The sequence below is a fragment of the Salvelinus fontinalis genome, chromosome 36 (genome assembly GCF_029448725.1).
Source record: "Salvelinus fontinalis isolate EN_2023a chromosome 36, ASM2944872v1, whole genome shotgun sequence".
NCBI lineage: Eukaryota > Metazoa > Chordata > Actinopteri > Salmoniformes > Salmonidae > Salvelinus > Salvelinus fontinalis.
Window position 1 is genome coordinate 11,677,233 of NC_074700.1, and position 20,939 is coordinate 11,698,171.

The following is a 20,939-nucleotide window of genomic DNA, read 5'->3' on the forward strand; positions in this document are numbered from 1 at the left end:
AATCAGGATTTCTAGAAAAACTGGGAATTTTGGGAAAGTTACTGGAATTGTGCAACCCTAATTGCATACAAGCATAGTAGGGTATACTATAGAAAATGTGTCCCACTTGGATGTTTGTAAATACCACTGCCAGCACATTCACTTAACTTGAATGGCCTATGAATATGTGCAAATGCCATAGAGTTACATTGTAGTACATGAAATAAGCTAGTTTACCCAAAAAGCTAGTGGCTCAGTCACAGTAGCTTCCCCTTCAGATGCAATTTGGAGTGATTCTCACAACCTCCTGAATCTACTATGCAGTTGACGGGTCGCACTAGAACTGAGTGTGGCCTGGGGGTGATGAGGCTAACACAGTCTGTTATGTGTGATGGGTTTATGTAACTCCAGTCTAAAGTCACCACTTTCTGGGCTATATGGTACACAAAAGCAGGTCCCTGGATTTGGATATTACAAATACCTTTGTGTGGATTATCCTAATGCTCTGAGGTATCGTGTGTAGTCATAGCCTAAAATGCATGCCTTCCGATGGAAATGTAAGTGAAAATCATGAATGTGGCAATTAATATAGAAGATTTGAATGAGTCAAAAGATTTCAGATTATTTTGAATGAATCAATCAATAGTGCAATATTGTGGCTCTCTTGTAAACCTGTAACATATTGCAATGTTTCAACTAACCAACATAGACTCCAACCCCTGCAGGTTTAGTGCAGGGCTGTAACAAAACTGAGCACTCTGGGAGTCCTCCAGGAACGGAATGAAAAAACAAAGGAACCTCTCCCTTCTCTTCTTCAACTTCTACCTTCTCTCTTCCTTTTCCTCAACCTCTCCCTTTCCTCCATCTCACTTTACCTCAACTTCTACCTTCTCTCTCTCTCTCGCTCTCCCTCCCTCCCTCTTCCTTCGCCCTCAAGCTCGAACGCTCCTTCAATCTACCGCCAGTCGCCCTCTTCTCAATCTCTCCCTCTATTCTACCTTCCCTCTCCCTTCGCTCTTCCTCAATTTCAACCTTCTCTCTTGCTCTACCTTCTCTCCCTCAACCTGACCCATTACCTCAATCTGAACAGCGATCTCAGTCTACCTCCACACACCCTCTACCACCACTCCCCCTCACCTCAATCTCTCCCTTCACTCCATCTCTACCTCTTCGTCACTTAGCTGAATCTGGACCTCTGCCCATTGCCTTAAAAAATGGCCCAAACACCCAGCCATCTGCATAGTCAAGAATCCATTTGGATGAGCCTGAAAAGACCATGAGATCCCACTTTCCCATACTGACATCCTAAGTGACTATACCTATAGACCTGCAAAAGTTGGATTCAGGACAAGCAAGCCAAACAATGACTTACTTTGACTTCAGCATATGCCATTGATGAATGTCCTCCATTTCACTCGGTTCAAGGCAAGTTCTTCCACTCGCTCAGTCATCTCCACCTGGTCTCCTCTCCCCCAGGTGTGACTGCAAACAATGCGTTCAGATAAAAGCACACGACTACTCATCATTTTTAGCTGAAAATACTAAGAATACAGATTAATGAAAAGCACCATCAAAAGGGACGGCATGGTCTTCCACATCAGTCCAAATGGCCTCCATGTGCAGGAGCACAACAAACAATCAACTCACCACCACACGGATTCCTGATTTCATATTTCGCTACATGTAATAAGACAATGGCTTGACACTGCCATAATCATTAGAAACGCTGGTTGCTCATTTATATTTGAACTATATTTCAGGCCTCTAAAGTTGTAAGTAATTAGGACGCTCCAGGTAATATATTTTCCTCTAGACAGTTCGAGCCAGCTAATTGTGACTACCACAGATGGCATGACTTTGTAGAATGTATCAATCTTAATTCCCATGGCAAGTTTCCACAACAAAGCCAGATGCTTCTTCCAGGCAAGGTAGGCAGTAATCGGAAAATGTAAAAGATGCATTACTCGTCTGACCTTTACCGTCCTTCGCCTCCCATAAGAACGTGGTTGGTCACGCTCTCTTAGGCATTCATATTTGATGACAAAAACCAGCATTTGAAGTTTCCCAACTACTTTTTTTTTTTTTTACAGTCAAGTCCTGGAAGCATTGGATATCCTTTGCCGAGTTCTAAACACACATTTGGGGAAGCAATTGACTATTAATATCGGATCTTTCATTTATACATTTTTGCCCGAGGTGTCTGCGTGATTTCAAAGCAGATTGTATCAGCCTGTTGGTTGACTTGATTAGCTCAGGAAAGAAAACACAGAAGTGTCAACCACAAGTGAACTTCCTAACAGATGGGATCAACTCCTTGAAACCTCTGTCATTATTTGAAGCTCACTCTCCTGACTGGAGGGAATCACTGAAGCCAACACTAATCAGGCCATAACTGCTCAATACATTATTCAAAGGCCGTATTTCACATTGTCACTTTCAAGATGGCTGGGTAATACATCTCTGCCTGCCTGAAATATGCTTTGTATTGCATCATTAGCATCAACATTCAAGTGATGTCTTTACTTTCTTTGCGACTTCGAAAGTTAGTCAGTCTTTTTTTAATGAATCACATCTGGACTTTCTTTTTACATGACCTTCACACAAAAGTTGAATAAAATGACAGGTTGATTCGTAATAGGTGCAGTATGTCAAACAAATGACTGTCAAACGTATTGTGAACATTTAGGGCAGATCCTCCAGCATGGATTGCCCCCAGGCCCTATACGGGGATGACTAATAAATGGATTAAGACCAGTACATGATAACTGACAATGGGATGCATCTAGCAGACTAAATGATGGCAATCCATCCCTCTCCAATACATTGTGCAGTAAAGTACAGCTCAGTCGTCACCCCTCCCCACTCTTTCCTAACAGATATATCCAGCAGTAAAAAGCACTGATGGTCTGCTACAGAGAGGGGAGCGGTATAGAGGTGAAGATGCACTGCACTAATTATCCTCTCCTCTCATTGCCGACAGTGACTCTTGTAAAATCACTGCAGGCGCTGCAAGCCAGTGGACCCCTTGAGCAAGCCAGTGGTTCCTTGAGCTTGTCAAGTTCTCAACTTTTGAGAACCAAGATGCTTTGACTCACCTTCGCACTCTTGAAATATGCCGGAGTCAAGGTTAACCGAGAACAGGGGAATGAGAGACTTTCAATTAGGTGAATGGAAATAGAAACTGTTGGTTTATTGCGTTGAAACAAACTAGAAAATACAAAAGAACCAGCCCAATGGATATGCATGGTACAGTAACGGTACAGACCATGCAGTTTCACATACAAAACTCAAGAACAGTGTAACCAATCGGGATGAAATGATATAAAAATAGACCATTTATAAAATGTCTACTACAGAAACAGACGAGTGGCATCCAAAACACACACTTTCACAAACTCAAAATAGTGGGACTATTTTTCCCGATACATTTTAAAAATAAAAATTGTTGTACACAAATCTAAAAAGCAACAATAGTAGAAAATAAAATTTCACAGTTGAAGGGTAGAGCACATGATATGCAGTCTTTGGTGCAGAAAACATTCCCTACACGGTAGTTTCGTGTTTCCATAGGCCAGTCTTTATGTTGGCCGAGCTCGAGCTCTCTGTGTTGATTAAAGGCATGTTCTGCCCGTTGTCTTTGACCGTGCCGTTTTGTGTAGCCAGGTTGAGCCCGTACGATTTGGGCTGGCCCTCCACCAGTTCTGTGTTATTGGGCTGCTTTACGCGACTACTGCTTTTACTCGTAATGGAAGCAGCAGTCCCAACCCCCTCACTTTCGCCACCTGATCCTACTATTGTTCCTACACTTCCACTTCCAACTCCTCTGACAGCCCCGTTGCCCAGGGTGCTAGTGCTGCCCCCTTCCTTGTCGGCATAGCGTGAGCGTCGGGGCAGGGACGTGCTGGCGTCGCTGCTGTCCTGTTGCATCTGGCTCTGGAGGCGCTCTCTGTAAGCCATGTAGGCTGCCCGTCGGCTGCTCCGTGCCTGCTGACTGTCGTGGTGTTCGTGGCGATGCCGCCTGTGGGGGGCGCTCTGCACGCTGCTGTCCACGCTGGTGGGCACGTCATAGGCGTACTCGCGCAGCACCGTGAGTCGGCTGGCCCGGTGGGCCCGCGCCCTGTTCTTGTGGTGCCGGCCCGCGTGTCCGTTGGTGGCGACGGTGGGATTGTTGTTGTTGTTGACGGGCCGGAACTGCACCTCCACAGGCGCCACGTGCATCTTGATCTCGTTGTCCACAGAGTGCTCAGTGAGGCTGTTGTCAAGCAAGGCTGCACCATTGGCTGGCGCGGGCAGGGGTAGTAGGGGCAGGGACTTGTTCTGTGCCGCCTCTGCATGCAGATTGGTCAGTTTACTTCCCTGGGCGGAGTTTCGCATGCTGGGGACACTCTTATTGGTGCAGGATGACTCAGCACTGCTGTGAGCACACTTGACTGCATCGCCGTTGCCCCTACCAACCGACCCAGCCGCGGAGGCCGTGGATGTCCCCGGCAGCGGCAGCAGGGCGTCCTCTTGCGTAGAGTAGGCCCGTCTCCCAGAGCAACAGGCCTGAGCCCAGTGACGCCTCATGTCCTGGCGGTTGACGCAGTGGTGCGCCATTAGAAAGCCACCTAGGGCCAGCGCCGTCACGCCAAACAGGCAGGAGAACACCAAGTCGGCCGGCCTCTCCTGGGACACGGCCATGGCGCCAAACACCCATAGCGCAGCGTAGAGCCCAAGAGCCGCGGCCGCGCCCAGGAGCTGCACCGCAAACGTATGCTCGTTCTCCAAGGCCAACAGGGACACGGCGTGAGGAGCCGAAACTGTGGAGGACGAGGCGTCGTGGGGGTGGAGGTGGAGGGTGGTGGCTGGGACATCTCCGGCCTCGCTGCCTGCTACCGCCAGTCGACGCTGCTCCTCTGCGGGCTCTTTGAGTTCGTAGCGGCGCTCAGGATGGCGTTGCAGCTGGAGGAGAATGCTAAGGAAATACATGCAGTCCACGAAGACGATGAAGCTGACAGGGCCGTAGAAGGCCCCCAGGCTGGGCTCCCACGCCATCCAGCAACTGAGAGACACACAGAGGGGGAAGGCATCAGTACAAACAGTAAATATTTTTGTAAATGTGGTACACACGCACGTTATCATTCACATAAATGCAGTATGCAGTGGTGTTGATATGTCAGCAAAAACACATGTTGGCAATATGACATGTTTTAGGGTCGTGCCACAAAGAGTGCCTTTGATATTTTAAGTAGAAATTATGCACCAATACTGAATGTTAAAAGCCTGTTATATTAAATGAATTGTCCTTTAAAATATACCTTAATTGTTAATTCAATAAATCAGATTTTTATATATTTGCATTTGCATTTAAGTCATTTAGCAGACGCTCTTATCCAGAGCGACTTACAAATTGGAAAGTTCATACATATTCATCCTGGTCCCCCCGTGGGTATTGAACCCTGGTCCCCCCGTGGGAATTGAACCCACAACCCTGGCGTTGCAAGCGCCATGCTCTACCAACTGAGCCACACGGGACCACAAGGGTGGATATATATATAAATAAAAAGACTTGCTAAAGTGCCAAAATTCTGAATTTTTACATGTCCCTCCATCAACCAACTGTCACTTCTTGGAAGATAAACCCCAACATTTCACCATCATTGTAAAGCCCTAGTTATTTTGTTGCTTTACAAAGTCCTTTCTGAGATAATCATTTATTTCATTTACATCTGTCCCTCATTTTAAAGGTCAACCCTGTTACGTGAACTGAAATCTTGTGTTAATGGTGAAACTATTCCTTTTTGTTATTATTGCAAAAGAAACATTAAACATTTAATAGTCAAATAATAATGTTAAAGCAGGTGAGCTGGTTCTCTTTTGGGGCATTTTCTGATGTTTTGTGGCAGAAAACTAAGCATAACACGTCAACCCTGTAGATAGGCAAGAAATGTTTTCACAATTTCATTTTGCCACTCCTATTTACACACAACAAGCTTCCCATGTCACAAGGGGATTTATGGCCGATTTAAGGTGAAATAATCAACCCGATTAGTCATATCTGTTACTTTATTTAGCATTTAATAGGCACTTACTTTAGTATTTTTCTCTCTTTATGACAGAATGTTTAAATGAGATGAAATCAAAAAGTTACACTTTTCAAAAGGCACCATGACGACCCATGACAAATCATAATGAGTCACTGGATGAGTCAAGTGCCAACCATTCAAGTGGTCCAACCTTTAAAAAATCTATATAATAACTTCATCATTTCAAGTTTGACTCAACCCCTTATCTCATTAAATCAGGTAAAGACACACGTGCACGCATTGAGTCTCTTTGTATTAAACATCCTGCTCTTTCTATTCTCAGAGAATCTGTTCCAGAAAATTCCACAGGGCGGTTTCCATTTGTCTCGGTAGCTGTGAATTAATTAAACTCCAAAGACTTCCAGGTCCAGATTTCCAAATTACTCAGTGTGCTTATGCAACCCAAACAGCTGCCACCATAAAAGAGAAAGGGGGGAGCGAGGGAGTGAGCAAGAACAAGAGAGAGAACATGAGAATGAGAGAAAAAGAGGACGAAAGAGAAGAGAACGATAGATTAGGAAAATGGCAGAAGATTCGAGAGAAAAGAGAGCGAGAAGAGTGAAAGAGAAAGACAGAACACGAGATCGAAAGAAAAAGGAGTGAAACTGGCAGCAGACGTGAGGTGCCGAAACACTATAAATAGCGCTCCCTAATCGGGTTCTCAGAACTTCACAGGGACTCAGAACTTTTCCTATCCCCGCTAAATATTTGTCATTTCAATAAATCCACACACGCATTCTGGTCAGTCAAAAACAAAAAGCAATTTCTCTTGGGTATAGTTTTGTCTATACACACACAAAGCCTTCTGGCGAGATAACATTTAACAGAATTTCCATAAACACACAGTATAGTAGAAGGACTAATTGGTTTCCATACAATGTGACAGACTGGCACTACTTACTATGCCGCGTTGGCCCGACTACCGTAGTTCTTGATGTTGGCGGCTGCGGTTATGCCACAGACTATGATCGGTATCCCTCCGCCTATTAGGTAGAACCTGGTAGGAAAAGGTATTGGAAGAATAACTTATGAGGACCTGCTTTCTTGTGAAAGAGATCAAATTGGTGGTAGAGATGGTATGTATGCTTAGGCCTCTATAGTAACACCCTGTGATGGAATTTAAATCAACAACACAAACCAACCTTTCTCCCTCCACAAGTCACAGAGATAAGAGAAACCTTTCTAGAATATATTTCAATAGTATTAGCAGCCCCTTGTAAAGGGAGAGAAAAACATTAAAGAAAAACATTCAAATGTGAATGTACGGCATTCCAACTACAGTGCACACACTTGTCGGACTCGCTAGATGCCATGAAAGTGGTACTTCCTGGTTCCTCATTTTGTAGGCCAAGAATTGGCTTGAAATTTTCACCGTCAAATTCATGAAAACGTGGTCATGTAAACATGTATAAGTGTTTCCGAGTGAATTTACTTACCATATGCCGGTTTTCAATGTATTTGACGGCCAAGACGAAGCATGAAGCCGAAAAATTATAATTTTGTATTTCTTTTAAGTACTGGCTGGCATTGTTCAGTAAAAAAGACACAGCGTAATCTAATATAAAACACATCAAATGGACTGTAACTAAAGGGTTTTTACCGTCCTGTGAGTCCTCAACTCAAGTTAGCACGCTCCAGCATGCTAACTAGACTACAAGAGTTGTAGTTCAAATTATACAACTTTCGCCGATGTGTCTTACGTATTAAGCATAAAATATTTTGATGAAATGCATCATGCATAAATATGAATATAATTTATATATATATATCTTATATGACTGCGTTTTCATGAATTTGATATAAGCTTGAAGCCCATTCAAAAACTGTACAGGACTAGAATCAGGAAGTAGGCAGGGCTTTCATAGGGTATAATGACAAAGCAGTTTCATAACAGTGCATTGTGGGAAGTGTGGTATTTTACCTCAGCATGGGCCGTGGAGGGGGCGGGGGCTCGTCCAGCTCTTCATAGCGCTTGGCCTTGCGAGTCACCTGCTTGTAGATGTTGCGTGCCGTCACGCCCACCCACAGAGCCGTGGCCAGGGTAGAGTAGTGCAGAATGATGCCCACCTAAAAACAAGACAACAATCTCAGTCCAACTTCAAACAAAAACCTTAGCTGTGAAAAGGTTCAGTGCCCCAAACTGTACAAGTGTACCAAGTTTCATGCTTTTATGAAAAAGTGAAAGATTTTTTCCATATATTTTGCCTGGACTATATGAAGGCTTTATAGAGCATTCATACATTCTACATAGGCGCTATATGTAAGCAAAATACTAGGCATTTTCTGAAAATGTACTTCATGAAATGTTATTGTACTAATTGTCAGTTGTTTCAATTCCTTGACAAAGTAGAGCCTAGCTGTCGGATACCCTTTATTCCTGGTGGAAAACCAGTATTTTCCCAGATGTTCTTTACCAGCCGGGCCCTTTGTATGAGGGACAATTCATTAATAAAAGAACCCAGTGAAGATCAGCAGGGACTGCCTTCAGCTGAAGTATAAATACTTGAGAGACAGACTGAGTCCCGATTCTCCATCCTTCTCCCAAAGTGTGCACTTGCACACATCTCATCGTGGATTTAACAAATGGTGTAAACTCCCTCGAGCCAATCCAATGCATTTCGATCTATGACGGCAAGTGCACACTTTGGGAGAAGGGTGGAGAGTCGGGACTCAGCCACAAGTGCAGAATCATAGAATGTTGCCAAAGGCACATCTTTCTCCACAACATCTTGAGATCCCCATATAATTGTGAGATGCTTTGGGCACGGGAAGGCAGGCTGGCAGTCTGCATGGTGGGCAGATAGGCTTGCACACCAGGGGGGGTATGGTGGGTAGTAGGGGGGAATACTCACGGCTTGGCACACGCTGGCGTAGCGTGTCTGGTTGATTCCACCCACAAAGACGCCACAGGTGAGGAAGATGTGGAGGCAGAGGTTGACCAGCATGTGCCAATACTTACGGCTGATCCGGACAGACCTGGACACGCACACAGAACAGACATAGTAAGATTCAGCAAATAAATGCTGAGCTCAGGGAATAAAATATGCCAAATGTCAAAAAAAGAAAAAGCTATTCGTACATTTGACTAATTAAAAGTCTTTGTTGTAATTTTGAATGAGTGTGGAATGGTATAGAGGCGCTTGTGGAGTGGTGAACATCTTACTGGAGCCTGGACAGTATTGGTTCCCAAACTTCTTTGCATTGTGACCCAACCAATAAGAAACCTTCCGGCCACAAATCTTATGCTGCGACCCGAAAGCGAGTCACAGTCCACCATTTGGTTTATATACACTGTATTAGATACCGTACTACTACTACTACTAAGATGGGTACTTGGTATTGTCATGATGTTGCCCTGTTGGTGAGGTCTATGACCCCCATGAATACCTTTCCCCCTTTTCTCTCTCTACTCTACAGATTAGACTCTTAGAAAGCCCTTTGTTAACATAGAGAGAGTCTGGTAACATCAAAAGGTTGGGGAACGGAACCATATTTCAGTAATCCAACCAGTTGAAAATATCCGTTGGTATATAAAGAATAGGATGTCAGATCAGTTGTCGTCTGAGACATTATTACTGATGATAGGATGACAAACTGTCACATCCTAGTTATCAGATTTACATGGAGGTGTTGTGCAATTTAAATGCTTAAATATGAAACTATTTGTGAAAAGATCAAATGTAATTTTAACTTCTAAATGAAATAATTATTTTCATAAGTGAACTATGCTCACTCAGCCCAAGTGAACAGACATTGGTTGTGAACTATGCAACACGCCCTTCTTTCCCCCACTACAAAAGCCCATTGACAAAAGTCAACCTTGTGTTCCCAATGACGTGAGGACTGCTGTCCATACGTTTAAAAGGGCTAATATCAACTACAGAACTAAGCCAACCTCAGCGTGAGCTCTCGTTGCGAATGGTTGAACGGAAACTTGGTATGAACTTTGAACTCTTATTCAATAAAGAAGTGATACAGCCTAGATGTCAAGTTAGCAGCAGCAGCTGTAAAGGTGGGCTAGCTAGGAAAGGACGAACAATCTCTTCAGAAAGACAGGGTACTACAACGTACCCGTTCTACCACACAACGACGGTACTACAACGTACCCCTTTTTACCGCAAGACATATTCTTCAAAGGACAAGGGAGATCTCTGCTGGGCAACCCAGTCTTCCATCTGCGACCAATCTATCGAAGCGCAGCTCAGAGTAAATATTTCTTGCATTTTCCTTTTCCAAATGGGCGGTTATTTAGAATGCATAAGATTCTATATTTACGATAGCATAGCTTCATAAGGTCCGATAGAGACCCAATCATTTTGTTCCTCAGTCTTCCCGCGCTTTCATTCAAACCCCCTTTCTTTGTGTAACCAGCTGTCATATCGGTTCCGTCCGCTAGGGACATTTTCTTGTATGACATAATTAGTAATCAATGTATGATCCATCCTGTGTATATGTAATTTTGTGTGATTATTTAGGTATTTAGTATATAAATAAACCAAATTTTGTATTGCTGATTCAACTTGTTAGCCAGTTTCTTGACGATAAACCAAGAATTTTACAAAGTTCAGATGAGACTGAATAAGGTGACGATTAATAATTGACTGCTATTGATATAAAAGATTACCAGGTCTTTAAGAGTCTATTCGGAAGACAACAGCTCTATAAACATTCTTCCGTGGTACCCCGACTTTCTAGTTAATTACATTTACATGATCAGTTTGATCAGGTAATATTAATTATTATTATTTTATAAAATATCATGTCATATCACTTAATCCGGCATAGCAAAGACACGACAGTATCTTATATATCTGGTATTCACTGTATTAGTTTCTAACAGGACGAGTATGCAGGTAGAGCTGTTACCTGTGGTGGTATATGTAGCTGATGATGATGATCAGTAGACAGAGCAGGAGGACGATAGCCGTGGCGTAGATGACTGGGTGGAGAGGCTCGATGCTGGGAGAGAAATACTCCACCCCAGCAAGATCCTGTGGGATCAAAACAATTCTTTATTTGTCATATGCGCCGAATACAAAAGGTGTAAGTAGACCTTACCGTGAAAAACTTACTTAGAAGCCCAATGCAGTTCAAGAAATAAGAGTTAAGAAAAGATTTACAAAATAAACGAAAGTAAAAAATTAAAAGTAACACAATAAAATAGCAATGAGGCTATATACAGGGGGTACCGGTACCAATGTGTCAATGTGCGGGGGTACAGGTTAGTCGAGGTAATTTCTATATGTAGGTAGAAAATGGTCAGACTCCAGAAAAATGGTCAGACTCCCAAAAACTCCAGTCACCGAAGTGCATAGACAATAAACAGTGAGTAGCAACAGTGCAAAAACAAAGGGGGGGGGTCAATGTAAATAGTCTTGGGGGGAATTTGATTAATTGTTCAGCATCTTATGGCTTGGGGGTAGGAGCCTTTTGGACCTAGACTTGGCGCTCCGGTACTGCTTGCCGTGCGGTAGCAGAAAGAACAGTCTATGACTTCGGTGACTGGAGTCTGACCATTTTTGGGGCCTTCCTCTGACACCGCCTAGTATATAGGTCCTGGATGGAAGGAAGCTTGGCCCCCAGTGATGGACTGGGCCGTACGCGCTATCCTCTGAAGCGCCTTTTTTTTAACCTCTATTTAACTAGGCAAGTCCGTTAAGAACAAATTCTTATTTTCAATGACGGCCTAGGAACAGTGGATTAACTGCCTTGTTCAGAACGACAGATTTTAACCTTGTCAGCTCGGGGATTTGATCTTCCAACCTTTCAGTTACTAGTCCAACGCTCTAACCACTAGGCTACCTGTCTTACGGTCAGATGACGAGCAGTTGCCATACCAGGCGGTGATGCAACCGGTCAGGATGCTCTCGATGGTGCAGCTGTAGAACTTTGAGGATCTGGGGACCCATGCCAAATCTTTTCAGCCTCCTGAGGGGGAAAAGGTGTTGTTGTGCCCTCTTCACGACTGTCTTGGTGTGTTTGGACCATGATAGTTTGGTGATGTGGACACCAAGGAACTTGAAACTCTCAACCTGCTCCACTACAGCCCTGTTGATGTTAATGGGAACCTGTTTGGTCCTCCTTTTCCTGTAGTCCACGATCAGCTCCTTTATCTTGCTCACATTAAGGGAGAGGTTGTTGTCCTGGCACCACACTGCCAAGTCTCTGACCTCCTCCCTATAGGCTGTCTCATTGTTGTTGGTGATCAGGCCTGCCACAGTTCTGTCATTAGAAAATGCAATGATGGTGTTGGAGTTGTGCCTGGCCACACAGTGAACAGGAAGTACAGGAGGGGACAAAGCACGCACCCCTGAGGGGCCCCAGTGTTGAGGATCAGTGTGGCAGATGTGTTGTTGCCTACCCTTACCACCTTGGGACAGCCCGTCAGGAAGTCCAGGATCCAGATGCAGAAGGATGTGTTTAGTCCCAGGGCCCTTAGCTTAGTGATGAGCTTTGTGGACACTATGGTGTTGAACGCTGAGCTGTAGTCAATGAACAGCATTCTCACACAGGTGTTCATTTTTTCCAGGTGGGAAAGGGCAGTGTAGAGTGTGATTGAGACTGCGTCATTTGTGGATCTGTTGAGGCGGTATGTGAATTGGAGTGGGTCTAGGGTTTCTGGGATGATGGTGTTGATGTGAGCCAGGACCAGCCTTTCAAAAGACTTCATGGCTACCGATGTGAGTGCTACGGGTCAGTAGTCATTTAGGCAGGTTACCTTCATTTTCTTGGGCACAGAGACTATGGTGGTCTGCTTGAAACATGTAGATATTACAGACTCTGCCTTGTTAATGTTGACCTGTTTAAAGGTCTTGCTCAAAACGGCTACGGAGAGCGTGATAACACAGTCGCACGGACCAGCTGGTGCTCTCATGCATGCTTCAGTGTTGCTTGCCTTGAAGACAGCATAAAAAGGCCTTTAGCTCTTCTAGTAGGCTCGCGTCACTGGGCAGCTCACGGTTGGGTTTCCCTTTGTAGTCCGTAACAGTTTGCAGGCCCTGCCACATCCGACGCGCGTCAGAGCCGGTGTAGTAGGATTTAATCTTAGTCCTGTATTGACGCTTTGCCTGTTTGTTTCGTCGGAGGGCATAGCACGATTTCTTATAAGCATCCGGATTAGTGTCCTGCTCCTAGAAAGCGGCAGTTCTAGCCTTTGGCTCGGTGCAAATGTTGCATGTAATCTATTGCTTCTGGTTGTGATATATACTGTTGAAATCGGAAGTTTACATACACTTATGTTGGAGTCATTATAATTAATTTTTCAACCAATCCACAAATGTATTATTTACAAACTATAGTTTTAGCAAGTCAGTTAGGACATCTACTTTGTGCATAACAAGTAATTTTTCCAACCATTGTTTACAGACAGATTATTTCACTGAATCACAATTCTAGTGGGTCAGAAGTTTACATACACTAAGTTGTCTGTGCCTTTAAACAGCTTGGGAAATTCCAGAAATTGATGTCATGGCTTTAGAAGCTTCTGATCGGCTAATTGACATAATTTGAGTCAATTGGACGTGTACCTGTGGATGTATTTCAAGGCCTACCTTCAAACTCAGTGCCTCTGCTTGACATCATGTGAAAATCTAAAGAAATCAGCCAAGTCCTCAGAAAAAAATAGTAGACCTCCACAAGTCTGGTTCATCCTTGTGAGCAATTTCCAAACGCCTGAAGGTACCACGTTCATCTGTACAAACAATAGTATGCAAACACCATGGGACCACGCAGCCGTCAATCTGCTCTGGAAGGAGACGCGTTCTGTCTCCTAGAGATGAACATACTTTTGTGTGAAGTGCAAATTAGTCGCAGAACAACAAAAAGGACCTTGTGAAGTTGCTGGAGGAAACAGGTACAAACGTATCTATATCCACAGTAAAACGAGTCCTATATCGACATAACCTGAAAGGCCTTTGCTGCAGGAGGGACTGGTGCACTTCACAAAATAGATGACATCATGAGGCAGGAAAATTATGTGGATATATTGAAGCAACATCTCAAGACATCAGTCAGGAAGTTAAAGCTTGGTCGCAAATGGGTCTTCCAAATGGACAACGACCCCAAGCCTACTTCCAAAGTTGTGGCAAAATGGCTTAAGGACAACAAAGTCAAGGTATTGGAGTGGCCATCACAAAGCACTGACCTCAATCCTATAGAAAATTTGTGGGCAGAACTGAAAAAGTGTGTGCGAGCAAGGCCTAGAAACCTGACTCAGTTACACCAGCTCTGTCAGGAGCTTGTTTAAAAGGCACAGTCAGCTTAGTGTCTGTAAACTTCTGACCCACTGGAACTGTGATACAGTGAATTATAAGTGAAATAATCTGTCTGTAAACAGTTGTTGGGAAAATTACTTGTGTCATGCAAAAAGTAGATGTCCTAACCGACTTGCCAAAACTATAGTTTGTAAACAAGAATTTTGTGAAGTGGTTGAAAAACAAGTTAATGACTCCAACCTAAGTGTATGTAAACTTCTGACTTCAACTGTACGTACGGTCACTGTGGGGATGACGTCGTCGATTCACTTATTGATGAAGCCGATGACTGAGGTGAAATACTCCTCAATGTCATTGGAAGAATCCCGGAACATATTCCTGTCTGTGCTAGAAAAACAGTCCTGTATCGTAGCATCCGCGTCATCTGACCACTTCTGTATTGAGCGAGACACTGGTACTTCCTGCTTTAGTTTTTTCTTGTCAGCAGGAATCAGGAGGTTAGAATTATGATTGAATCAGATTTGCCAAATGGAGGGCGAGGGAGAGCTTTGTATGCGTCTCTGTGTATGGAGTAAAGGTGGGTCTAGATTTTTTTTCTTGTCTGCAGGAATCAGGAGGATAGAATTAGCATTGAATCAGATTTGCCAAATGGAGGGAGAGCTTTGTATGCGTCTCTGTGTATGGAGTAAAGGTGGGTCTAGATTTTTCCCCCTCCGGTTGCACATTTTACATGCTTATAGAAATTAGGTCAAACTGATTTCAGTTTGCCTGCATTAAAGTCCCCGGCCACTAGAAGCGCCACTTCTGGAAGATAATTTTCTTGTTTGCTTATAGCTTTATACAGCTCGTTGAGTGCGGTCCTAGTGCCAACATCGGTTTGTGGTGGTAAATAGACAGCCACAAATAATATAGATGAGAACTCTCTCGGTAGATAGAGTACTTTATGATAAACTATGGACCACACTACCTCAGGGGAGCAATACTTTGAGACTTCTTTAATATTAGACATCACGCACCAGACAAATAGACAAACTCCGCCCCTCATCTTTCCAGACGTAGGTGCTCTGTCCTGCCGATGCACGGAAAACCCAGCCAGCTCTATATTATCCATGTTGTCGTTCAGCCATGACTCGGTGAAACAAGATACAGTTTTTAATGTCCTGTTGGTAGGATAGTCTTGATCGTAGATCATCCAGTTTATTTTCCAGTGATTGCACATTGGCTAATAGAACTGATTGTAGTGGCGGTTTACCCACTTGCCGAAGAAATCTCACAAGGCCCCCCAACCTCCGCCTCCGGTATCTTTGTATTTTCGAATGACGGGGATTTGAGCCTGGTCTCGGGAATGCAGTATCGGACTCGGACTCATTAAAGAAAAAATCTTCCTCCAGTTCGAGTTGAAGCTCTTTTCGGTAGCAACAACATTATGTACAAAATGAGTTACAAACAATGCGAAAAAACACTAACAGAATAGCACAGTTGGTTAGGAGCCCGTAAAACGGCAGCCATCCCCTCCCGCGCAATTATTAAAATATACACATAGCATGTTAAAATGGCATCACTTAAGACAATGTATCATAGAATAACAAATGAACCCTGACGAAATGCCAATTTCGCCAACTCAGGAGATTGTCATGTGGTTGGGCCAAAACTAAACTGGAAGTGTATATAGAATGTGTGAACCCAAACAGATGGGGGAAAGGCTAATGTCTCGAAAATAGTAAGGATGTCACGATATCACTATCCTAATACTCAGAAGTATCATGGCAAGAAAACACAAGAAGCTGACTAGATTTCCTGAGGAAAATAGCCCTCGTTGGGAACAAACAACCTTATGTTGTCACATTTGTTCATTAAGTTTAAAGGCCAGGAACCCCCTGGCCACTCACCATGAGCACGGCATAGTTGCTGAGCGAGTCACAGGAGAGCGTGGTGAAGTTGTTGTGGTGGCCCAGGAGACGGCAGCCCTCGCTTTGCCAACCGCCCTGCCCACCCAACAGGCTGAAGTTCCAGCAGGCGGGCACGGCGTCAGTGCCGCGGGCAAACCTCCGCAGCGTGGCGTTCACCGGCATCCGCAGGCCGCGCAGTGGGAAACCCTCTGACCAGAGAGAGAGGCGTTAGTCTTGAAGGTCAAAACATGTCATGTCACATTTTCAAAAACCTGCTGTAACTAAAAACATATTGCCATCTCTCACGTAATTAATAGAGAATAAAATGGCCTCACACACTTTCACTACATACAACTAAATGTTTTTTAGCTTTTTCGTACACTATAAAATGTCAAATTACAGATGGATCCTAAATCAAGTCTTCGCAAGCTTTAATCAACATCTACTCATTCTAATAACATTTGTTGCCCATACCATAAAATTCCCTATTAAAACAAGTCACAACATCCTCTTGAACAAAACCATCTAATACTATTGTGATACAGTGAGGTCCATGCCAGACTCACCTATCTTGGCCAGGAGCACAGGGGTGGCCACGTTTCTCCTCTTTCCCCCGTCGGCCAGCAGGGTGGAGTTGCCCGTGGAGGGGAAGAGCTTGCCGTTGCGGAAGGCCAGCAGGTGGAACTTGTAGACGTTGTCACCGGCCTGGCCCGGGACAGAGTACTGTGAGAACAGAGAGGGGGGGAGCTGCAGGGACGCCTCCACTATGGTGTTCTAGGGAGAGAGAGAGGTGATTTGTTCTAGAATTGTATTTATACTTTATTTCTACAGGTGAATCCCATTGAGATGAAAATGATGGAGTGTACAGTATAACTCTGGAATTCTAGGTAACGCTTTATTCTACAGTTCATCGTTTTAATGTGTTATGGGTGAACGTCACATGACAATGCACCTCATTAAAGACGTCCTCATGTTTCCCATCCGAAACTGTTTTGTGGATATTATGACAACATTTTGTGACGTTTTGGTCTTCGGTATGTTTTTTTGGGGGGCTGTTCGTGCACACAACACAGCCAAAGTCTACGCCCCAAGGGATTCTTCAATTAGTTGTGTTTTGCCATTCAACAAGAGTTGACTCTTTTTCCTGCACATATTTTTCACTGGAGAAATACTGCACCAAACAGATTAGTGTGATGTAAAATTGCACGACTAAGCAAAAACATCAACATTTATGACAGATTTCTTAAATTATCTTAGACTAATTCTGACTGTTTTGAGGAAGTGTATAATGGCTACAGCGTCTCAAGATGGACAAGCGAAGGTCTTAACGGAGTTCACGTCGCCTAGGCGAGTTCTGCTAGGAGCAAGCCGAACCAAGTATTCAGACGGCTTAAGGAGGCCTGTTTCAATTAACATGACTGCTGCTGCTCGCTCTTTGCGGTCTAGACTTGGTTACTTTATAAGCACTTTGTGATTGACTCCCGTATGGACATTCCTGTGTACTGACCTTAAGAGCAAGGCTGGACAGGGTGCTGGTGATGTTACACTTGAAGCTGAGCTGGCGGTCAGGGTTGCCGTCTAGGTCGATGCGTGGGCCCAGGTCTCTGATCCCAACACGTTCAGGCATCAGCTTCTGAAACAGTGTGCAGGTCATGCCGTTGAAGCTGCTCGCCTTGATGGCGTGGGCCTCCAGAGCAATGTTATGGGAATTCTGGGAACAAATCATGGGAATTAGAGAAAGAATAATACACGAGGCGAAATGAAGAACAATAAGATCAGACGGGCTTTTAAATTCAAATAGTGGAAAACAAACACTTCTACAGACAGTAGTCCCAACTTCATGTGCGCCTCCCAATGGCATCAATGCATTTATGGACATTATATACTGTGATCTCATGATTTACTGTGATCTTACGGTGGAGTAGGTCTGGGCTGTGCTGGCTAGGCGGTGTACAGCGATCCTCTGGAGACACTCCACGATGCGGGAGCAGGCCCTGGCCTCGCGCTGAGCCATCCACAGCAACCGCTCATCAGCCAGCATCAGGTTACTGGAGATGTCCACCATCACATCCCCCAACTGAGACAGACAGAACAGGGTTAACACACGCCAGGAAACAACATAAGTACACGCTAACAGTTACCTGCGTATGTGCAGGGCCACAGAAAGGCACATGCATACGCCAGCCATATCAATCGAAACAATAACACAATGTTATTATCAACCAGGTGTGACATTCAACGCCCTCTCTAATGAGCTCCAATGGAAACCCAACAGGCAAAGAAACCTGACCCGGCCTCGCTCTGCAATCCCCCACAGCTCAAATCCCACACAGGAAACATCCCTCATTCCAGATCCTATCTTATCCGCTCTCATTCCGATTCCTCTGGATTTAAACAGGACAGGGTTGCTTTGTCTCAACTACGAGGAACGTAGTGATAAAGTCAAGGGAAGACGCCCCAAATATCAGCAGTAAGATGGAAAGGCCTACAGTAAGTTGTATATTCACACTGTCACTTGCAATGTGGCAGCAATCACCTGAACACAGTGAACACACACTGACAAACTATTACCTAGAGTAGCTCGACTTAAAGTGACCCCATTTCTTCTCATTACACCTATGCCTGAAGGTCCACCTCATCGTGCATGGTGTTCCTATCCTCTGTTTGTGCTTCTGTGTGTCTTTATATGCAAGTGCGTGCATCTTATTCATGCCTCAATGAGATGCAAGGTGGGACTGAGATGGAAGCGGGACTCACCTCCTTGTATTTCTCGGCAAACTTGCCAAACTTCTCGATCATCTCGGCCACGAAGATGACGTCCATCTTATCGGAGAAGTTGGCGGCCTCAATTGTGTAGACGAGCAGCTGGCGGGCCGTGATCACTGCGTTGGTCATGTTCAGAGGCATCTAGAAGACACACACGCACAGACAGATTTAGGGTGAAAGCGTCAAGAAGGAATTTGAGTGTCGGAGGGGATAAATAATAATAAAAACACTGTCAGAAGAAAGAGATGAAAATGACAGACCAAGAGTAAAGACTTGAAAGATGAAAACAAAAGGAAGATGAGGAAAAAGACTAAGCTATAAGAGAAGAGAACGATGGACGTAGAGAGACAACACAGACAGACAAAGCGGGCAAATCAAACATGGGCAGACAGAGTGCCATGGTCACCTGGTTGATGATGTAGAGGATACGGGTGACGTCCTTCTGGTACTGGCAGCGGGAGTAGTTGTCCTCGGCCCACAGGCCCCCACGGTCACAGTGCCGCCATGCCCGCAGCTCATCACCCACCGAGCCCGAGTAGATTCCCGCGCCCGACGCCAACTTGTTGCAGGGCATGTAGGCTGTGATGCCCGCCATGGTACGAGGCCACCTGAGAGATGGGGGAGAGTGAGAGGATAAGAGAAAGACGGAGGGGAGAGAGACAGACGGAGGAGAGAGAGAGAGAGACAGACGGAGGGGAGAGAGAGAGAGAGAGACAGACGGAGGGGAGAGAGAGAGAGAGAGACAGACGGAGGGGAGAGAGAGAGAGAGAGACAGACGGAGGGGAGAGAGAGAGAGAGACAGACGGAGGGGAGAGAGAGAGAGAGACAGACGGAGGGGAGAGAGAGAGAGAGACAGACGGAGGGGAGAGAGAGAGAGAGACAGACGGAGGGGAGAGAGAGAGAGAGACAGACGGAGGGGAGAGAGAGAGAGAGACAGACGGAGGGGAGAGAGAGAGAGAGACAGACGGAGGGGAGAGAGAGAGAGAGACAGACGGAGGGGAGAGAGAGAGAGAGACAGACGGAGGGGAGAGAGAGAGAGAGACAGACGGAGGGGAGAGAGAGAGAGACAGACGGAGGGGAGAGAGAGAGAGACAGACGGAGGGGAGAGAGAAAGAGACAGACAGAATTTGTTCAGCTAGCAAAATGCCAGAATCCCCCTAAGATTGATGAAGTGCTTAATAGATGTGCCAGGTTCACGTTTATTGTCATGCGTCTTCCTCCCAACAAACCAGTTAAAGAGAGAGAGAGTTCGTTACGAAAAAGAAGGGTGGGTATGCCAGAGTGTGGTTAGCATGAGTCACGTGGTGTGTTCCAGGAACATCATGTGATTATTTAGCCACAGCAGCTGCCACTTACTGGAGCTCAACATCATCATCTAAAACTGTGGAAAGCTTTTATTCCAGCCCTGTTCTACGATTCACTCAATGGATTAGACGCTTTTAGACAATTACAATTTTACAAATTGAAAACATTCAGCAATCAAAACGAGCATTTCTTATCAGACAAGTTCACGTTAGTCCTTCCCTGCTTCAGTCAGTTTTCTTCCATTTGGTGCCTAGTGAATACAACCTAGATATTACTACAATTAAAAGTCTGATATTCAGCCACTAGAAGGTGCCACAGTGCCGAGCTTGTTCCACAAACAACTGACACACTTAAACAAGTCCATTCAAATTACACAAGTCAGTATATACATACCTGCTTACATAAAACATTAGATGAGATTAAACCACATGGCGGCGACTAGATTAAACCAATAGAAGAATAAAAGTACAACACTTACCTGAAAACATTTATCTGACACATTACTGACTGACATCAACCTAGTCTGTGACAATGAACATATCCCCCGCTCACCTGAAGTCGCCCTTGTTGTTGGACACCCTGTCAGGTGGGCAGTACTTGGCAGAGCTCTCCAGAACCATGATGTGGACGGTACGTGTGGTGTTCCCACGGCTGGTCCTCACACGACACTCCCAGTTTCCCGTAGAGCCAGGCTGGATGTTGGAGATGGTCAACGCACTGAT

At 44.8% G+C, this 20,939-nt stretch overlaps 1 protein-coding gene across 1 annotated transcript in view; it reads right to left on the reverse strand.

Annotated features, from left to right (window-relative positions):
• Positions 1-3,144: 3,144 nt before the first annotated feature.
• Positions 3,145-20,939, reverse strand: part of LOC129835207 (adhesion G protein-coupled receptor A3-like) — a 52,672-nt gene continuing 34,877 nt past the window's right edge. Inside the window, exons 8-19 of the mRNA XM_055900702.1 lie at positions 20,770-20,934; positions 19,319-19,520; positions 18,904-19,053; positions 18,062-18,223; positions 17,654-17,857; positions 16,713-16,920; positions 16,147-16,355; positions 10,911-11,035; positions 8,897-9,020; positions 7,966-8,111; positions 6,946-7,041; positions 3,145-5,020 (exon numbers count right to left, since the gene is read on the reverse strand). Coding sequence (XP_055756677.1) covers positions 3,523-5,020; positions 6,946-7,041; positions 7,966-8,111; positions 8,897-9,020; positions 10,911-11,035; positions 16,147-16,355; positions 16,713-16,920; positions 17,654-17,857; positions 18,062-18,223; positions 18,904-19,053; positions 19,319-19,520; positions 20,770-20,934 — 3,289 coding nt within the window. The 3' untranslated portion in view covers positions 3,145-3,522. The remainder of the gene's footprint in view (positions 5,021-6,945; positions 7,042-7,965; positions 8,112-8,896; positions 9,021-10,910; positions 11,036-16,146; positions 16,356-16,712; positions 16,921-17,653; positions 17,858-18,061; positions 18,224-18,903; positions 19,054-19,318; positions 19,521-20,769; positions 20,935-20,939) is intronic.